At 44.5% G+C, this 7,046-nt stretch overlaps 1 protein-coding gene across 1 annotated transcript in view; it reads left to right on the forward strand.

Moving 5' to 3' along the window:
• Fam47e (family with sequence similarity 47 member E) overlaps positions 1-1,239 on the forward strand; it is a 27,820-nt gene extending 26,581 nt beyond the window's left edge. Inside the window, exon 9 of the mRNA XM_026785228.1 lies at positions 69-1,239. Within this exon, the coding sequence (XP_026641029.1) occupies positions 69-167 (99 nt within the window). The 3' untranslated portion in view covers positions 168-1,239. The remainder of the gene's footprint in view (positions 1-68) is intronic.
• The last annotated feature ends 5,807 nt before the right edge of the window (positions 1,240-7,046 follow it).

Genomic DNA, 7,046 nt, shown 5'->3' on the forward strand with positions numbered 1-7,046 from the left:
TGTCTTAGTGACAGTGTCCTTCAGCAAAAGCTTTCTAATGAAGAGATTCTCATTTTTTTCCCCTGTAGTTCCTTGAGAAGATATATGCTTTCGAGAAAGGTAGATCTGAAAATATTAAGACTCCTAAGAAACTCATGCCAACAGCAAAGCATCCTGGGAGAAGATGAGGCAGCTTTTATTGACCGCATACTCGGGTTTTCTTCCATTATTTAAATATTAAGTAGGACATGGTAAGTGCCCACGCGGAAACTTCAACCTGGCAGCATCTATAAATATAAAACCCGACAAAATGTTTCTAAATGGCTTTAATCGATTTTTGTATTATTTTTAGTTATGTATAGTTGTGTATGTCTGCATGGGGGGTGTACACATGAATGTAGGGGCCCTCAGTGGTCAGAACTGGTGAGTTCCCTGGAGCTGGAGTTACAAACAGCTGTGAGCCACTGTGTGGGGGTTGGTAATTGAACCTTGGTCCTCTGGAAGAGCAGGTGTACTCTTAACTCCAGATTGAGCTCTCCAGCCCTCATCAATCAATGTCTTGTTTGTTTGTTGTCTTCTTCAGGCAGAGTCTTGCTCTGTAGCGCAGGCTAACCTCTGATTAGTCACCCCGAACCCCAGAGTAGCCTCTCAGGGGCTAGAGTTGCAGCTGCCCACCAACATCCGTGGCTTAGCATTTTACCAACTATGTGTGTTACCAACTATGGAATCTAAATTCATGTAGAGTCTCCTCAAAGTTTTGTGTTATGAAAATTACATAAGTATATTAGTTCTTTGTAAGGATAAAATCATAAGTAAAGGCAAAATCGCTCTATTTTTATTGTTATAACTTTGAATGGGGCTCCTCTTTTCTCCCTTTATGTTATTATTTTCTTGCATTTTGAGTTAAGCTAACTGAGATGTTCTTTCTCTCTTCTTAGGCATGTTAGTCTTGCTAATAAATGTGTACTTGCGATGGAAGGTCATAGGTCAAAAAAATTTAATGGAAAATTAAGCTAACATATTTTGTTACTTTTTAAAGATAAAAATTTATTCGTGTATGCATGTGGCTACTCTCTGAGTCAGAGGAGTCTGCCGGATCCTCTGGAGCTGGAGGCCCAGGTAGTTGTGTGTTGCGTATGTGGGCAGTGAAAACCAAATTTGGATGCTCTAAAGGAGCAGCAAGTGTCCTGAACCCTGAACTATCTCTCCAGCTGCTACATTTTATTACTTTAAAAAATTATTTTGTGGGGGATGGGGTTGGAGAGCTGAAACAGTGGTTAAGAGCACTGCCTGCTCTTCCAGAGGACCCAGGTTCAATTCCCAGCACCCACGTAGTGGCTCACAAACATCTGTAACCCCAGTTCCAGTGAATCTGATGCTCTCTTCCGGTGTCTGTGGGCAACAGGCTGCACATGGTACGCAGACATACATGCAGATAAAACATCTGTATAAGTATAAAATAAAAATGTAAATTAATATAAAGAACTTTATAGAAACTGAAATTATTATTTTTGTATGCATGCTCATGGCCATATGTGGAAGGCGCATATGGAGTTCAGAAGTGTCTTCATAAGTCGTCCATCTTGGTGTTTGACGGAGGCTCTCTCACTTGGATCTGAGCTCACCAACTCAGCTAGACTGAGCCGGTGAACTCGGAGATCTGCCTGTTTCCTCCCCCAACACTGGGATTACACGCCAGGCCACCATGGAGTTCTACAGAGGTGCTGGGAATCAAATGTGGGTCCTCATGCCTGCACAGCGAGCTTTTTGCCAACTCCCCAGGTCCTCCCTCCCGAATTTCAACAGTCTTATGCAGAGTTCCATTTTAGGTTTGATTGCTGGTAACACACCTTTGGTTGAGAAAAAAGGTTTTGAAAAGTGTGTATACATGATATGGCGAGAAAGAAACACAACATCAATGCAACAGTAGCCATTTCCACAACTGGCAGGGAGGCGTAATTTCTATACTATTTTCCTCATCCGTTTCTCATTCTCCATGCTTGTTTATTTAGACAACCATTTGGCTGAGGGATCTCTTGCTCGGTAGAATGGCCCGGACCTTTATCTGCAAAGTGCCTGAGCCTCCATGATTTTCACACTGGAGTTTTTAATACTAGATACAGTGGGACCCCAAGGGCCCCTCTGGTTTCCATGACTCTCTCGTCAATTGTTTTCCTCATTGGTGAAGTTTCACTGACACCAGAATGTTCTCTCCAGTTCTTCATGAAGCCAGTTGGTGATGATCGCTGCCAAGTCCATCCTAATATTGCTGTTTTCTGCTGGTGGGTGACTTTTCTCAAGCTTTCATACCCACAGCTCAGTCCCCAGGCTAAGGAACAGTTGTTCCAGTGGTCATCAAGGGGGCGCTCCTGATGTCACCCCTAACACTCACTCAGACCTGCATAGCCGGAGTACAGGACAAAGAGCAGGTGTTGGTTCAGTGTGGACAGCCATTGCTCAGGGTCTGGGTGGCTCTGGCTCCAGGTCTCTCTGAGATCTGCTATTGCTCTCAAGTTCCTTACACACACTGCATATGGCCCGCCCCGCACACGGAATCATCACTACGTTACAGCACAATGCAAGTTAAGAAATCGTCGTCGTTACACTGTGCTGCTTAGGGAGTAATGAGAGGGACAAATAGTTGGTTGGTGTTCAGTAAGGACAAAAATTCCTTGAATATTTTCAATTCTGTTTAACCATGAGGGTGCAGAACGCACAGGTACGAGTGTGCAATGACACTACACTTCAAAAGCATTGTCTCTCAAGTGAAGGTTGAGTCTGAAGTAAGCTCCTGTGGGCACCATAGTGCCAGCTTTCTCCTTTACTTTAAAAATAATTTCTGCACTTTGTATAAAAGTTCCTGACTGTATTACAGAACTCCAGAGGCCGCAACAGAAGAAATGGCAGGAATTTTAGACTGATGTGGTCTGAAGGTTGAGACCTTGTTCTTTTCCAAATTACCAAGTGATGATGAAGATGATGATAGTGATGATGATGAGGATGATGATAGTGATGATGATGATGATGGTGATGATGATGAAGATGATGATAGTGATGACTATGGTGATGATGATAGTGATGATGATGAAGATGATGATAAGGATGATGATATGATGATGAAGATGATGATAGTGATGACTATGGTGATGATGGTGGTGGTGATGGCGATGATGATGATGCAGGGGATGGTAATAATGTTGATGATGATGATAATAGATCAAACAAGTTTCTTCATGAGAGCCAAGGTTGAGTGGGAAGCCCTGGTGGTGAATAAGCACTCAGTAAGTCTATAAATGTTGATGTGGGTGGATGTCTGTGAAGCAAGCTAGCAAATCTAAACCCAGAGAAACTCTGAGCAAAAGATAACTCATTACTTCCTGCTGAAGACTACTTCAGTCCGCAGCCATTATGGCCCCTTCTACTGTTCTTCCCCCTGTACAGGGTAGAAAGCTAAGGGTTACATTTCCCAAAGCCATTCATGGTTGCACTCACGCTCTAGCCTCACATTTGTGGAAGCCCACAGGTGGCACCAAAAGGAAAATGGGTCTGCTGAGAACCAGTGGAAAAGGCGCCCAGTCCTACATTGGGTAGGGTTTGGCACCCAGTCCTACCTTGGGCAGCGTTTTGGCACTCAGTCCTACCTTTGGACAGGGTTTTGGCATTCATTCCTACCTTTGGGCAGGGTTTTGGCACCCAGTCCTACCTTGGGCAGGGTTTTGACACCCAGTCCCATCTTGGGCAGGGTTTTGGCATTCAGTCTGCAGATTCTGGCATTTGGTGATGAGCTGTGCCACTCTGGAGAGAATCTACATCTTTCCAGCGATATCTTGTCCCTGGCTTTGCTGCAGTCGGACCTGGTCCATTTCAGGGTTCCATGACTGGTTTCAGTTAGGGGACAGCTGTCTTAGGGTTTCTATTGCTGTGATAAAACAGCTTGATCAGAGCAGCTTAAGGAGAAAGGGCTCATTTCAGTTTCTAACTCAGGTTACACTCTATCACCAAGGGAAGCAGGGGCAGGAACTCAAGCAGGGCAGCAACCTTGAGGAAGGAGCGGAAGAGGAGGGCATGGAGGAATGTCACATACTGGCTGACACTCCTTGGCTTGTTCGGTCTACTTTCTTTTACTGCCCAGGACCACAGTCAAGGGGTAACCCTCCCACATCGATCATCAATCAAGGAAATGCATTACAGGTTTGCTCAAAGACCAATATGGTGGGGCTTTTTCTGAGCTGAGGTTCCCTCTTCCAAACCAAATGATTCTAGCTTGTGGCATGCTGACACAAAACTCGCCAGCACATGGCTAAACATCCAACAGAAGCTGCAGCCAAAGTGGCTGTGATGAGGGAGAATCCAAGTTGCCGAGCGCATATGTAGTCTGTGTTCATGAGTCACTGGGTGATACTGGAATGTCTGTAGATAAAAGTGACTGAAATACAGAAGATAAACCAATTCTTAAAAATTATATTATATAAATTTGAATACTAGATATGTAATATATATAATATAATTGAGTACAGGTACCTTCAAAGGCCAGGAGAGGGATCCCTTGGAACTGGACTTCCAGGTGGTTGTGGGCTACATCATGTGGGGGCTGGGAACGGAACACAGGTCTCCAAGAGCGGCACACGCTGCTGCTGAGCCATTGGCTCAGCTGTTCACTGATTATTGGATACTTCCTGTAGAGGGGAGCCTTTTGATTGTGTCACAAAGAGGTGAAGAGTCTCCCACCCTCTAGATCCATCATTCTAAAGGAGTCTCCATATGCCTCTCCCCTTTCTCTCAAACGTCCCCGTCAATAGCCTTGTCTTTTTGGTCCGGTCAAGTCTCTAGCTACAGAATTAAGCCGCTGGCCATTCCTGCATCACAGGTCATTTCTCATTTCAGCTAGAGTGGTCAGCAGGACCTGCCCTGCTTGTTTGCACAAATGGGGAAAGTTTTTAGCTAGTTTATTCAGCTCGTGAGTGGATTAAACACACTGCATCTTCCTCACACAAAGCACCCATATTAGGTCAGCTTGAATGCATTGATAATAAGCTCCGCATCACCAGTAACACATCAGTGTGGCGTTAGGGAAAGAAAGCCCTTCCCCTTGGTGCCGTTTAATCATTGGAATTCTCTACTTCATGTGCCCTGTCTTCCATCCTCTCTGTTGCCTGAGTCTGAATCTGAGTCTGTGTGTGACTGTGTGTATCTGTCTGTGACAGAAGGCTTTGTTCTGTATTTATTGAACAGCATGGAAAACATCTCATAGGGAAGGAGTGAGGAACACTACAGAAATCTTTAACAGTTTTATAAGAGATTAAGTCACTGGTTCCTATTGCCCCCAAGTGGCCCAGATAATAGTACTATAAACACCATTGTTTACCAAGCAATATCCGAATGTTGTCTTCAGGATTTATGGTGGATAGTCTTCTTTTTTTTTTCTTTTTTGGTTTTTCGAGACAGGGTTTCTCTGTAGCTTTGGTGCCTGTCCCGGAACTAGTTCTTGTAGACCAGTCTGGCCTCGAACTCCCAGAGATCCGCCTAGCTCTGCCTCCCGAGTGCTGGGATTAAAGGCGTGCGCCACCACCGCCCGGCGTGGATAGTCATTTTTATATGATTACTTTCGATCTCTAATTTTGCTGTTTTCAGCACATGATACACATGTAAACACACGTGCATTACTCTGGGTGAGGGGTGTGGAAGAATGCATACGATTACATCTATGCATTAGCTTTGGCAGTAAAAGTTGATTACATAAAAAATCCAAGGCAAATAAGGTTGGCTGTTCCATTGTTCTCTCAAAGGGTGGGTTAAGTAAACAGGCTGGGCACACAGTAGGACAGCAGCCTCAAGTCTTAAGTCACTTGTATTATTATTAACCCTGACTGGGAGGCCCAGCAAAGTTCCAGTGCTTTAGAAGGTAAGAGATTTTTTTTTTTTAATCACAATGTATTGCCACAGGCTCATGGTATGAAGGCTGGGAAGTTCAAGACCTTGTGGTCACATCTCATGACGTCCTTCTTGATAGTGAAACTCTGTAGAATCCCAGGACGGCATAGCTCAGGCCTATTTTCTTCCTTCCTTCCTTCCTTCCTTCCTTCCTTCCTTCCTTCCTTCCTTCCTTCCTTCCTTTCTTCCTTTCTTTCTTTTTTTAGGCAGGATTTCTCTGTGTAACAGCCCTAGCTGTCCTGGAACTTACCCAGTGGACCAAGCTGGCCTCGAACTCAAGATCTGGCTGCCTCTGTCTCCTGAGTGCTAGGATTTAAAGCCATTAAACCACGCCTGGCTATCAGCCTGATTCTAATAAAGTCATAGAAATATAGGATTAGAACCCCAGTTTTATGGCCTCAATTAACTCTCAAATGTTCTGTCTCTAAATTCTAGTCTGATTGTGTTTCTAACCTCTTAAAACCTCACAACAGACCCTTAATTTAAACATAAGTTTTACTGAGTGTTGGAGTCCATGGATGTGAATCTGTTCCACACTGGCCAAAGGTCAGAGAGTTCAGTCCTATTCTTGCTCCTTCAAGGATATGACAGGAGATTTGACCCTGGGTGTGGTTACCTACAGGATGCTTGGCCCTAGGATGTGGTCATTGCATGTCCAGCCTAAACAACAGAATGCTTAACTCAGGGTATAGATACATACAGCGCATGCTAAATAAACGCCAGTGGAGTCAGTGTTCACTGGGTTCCTCCCGGCTCTATCCTGTGTCTCCGTCTATTTCTTCCGTGTCTCTTTTCTTTTTGCCTAACATCTCTAGCCCACCTGCCCCTACCCTGGAATGTACGAACCCACTGAGGCTGGACCGTGACAACTGGGAACATCCAAATCACAGAAGGATAAAATGCTTACAGTTCTGGAAAATTTGTCTTGATTTTTCAGCTCCGTCCTGAAATTGGGCTGTAGTGGGCTAATATTATTAACATCATATTATGTTGACCCTTTAGTCAGCTAGTTGTGTTATGATTTATGGCACCAGGAAACCTGGCAGGTCTCATGGTGGGTGGGAGACCCTGGTGAGTGCTACATGGAGAGAGCTTGGGTATGGAGAGTTTATTTAGTGGGTATTAGGAGGGTAGGG

This window comes from Microtus ochrogaster, linkage group LG1 (assembly GCF_000317375.1).
Source record: "Microtus ochrogaster isolate Prairie Vole_2 linkage group LG1, MicOch1.0, whole genome shotgun sequence".
In the NCBI taxonomy this organism is placed as follows: Eukaryota; Metazoa; Chordata; class Mammalia; order Rodentia; family Cricetidae; genus Microtus; species Microtus ochrogaster.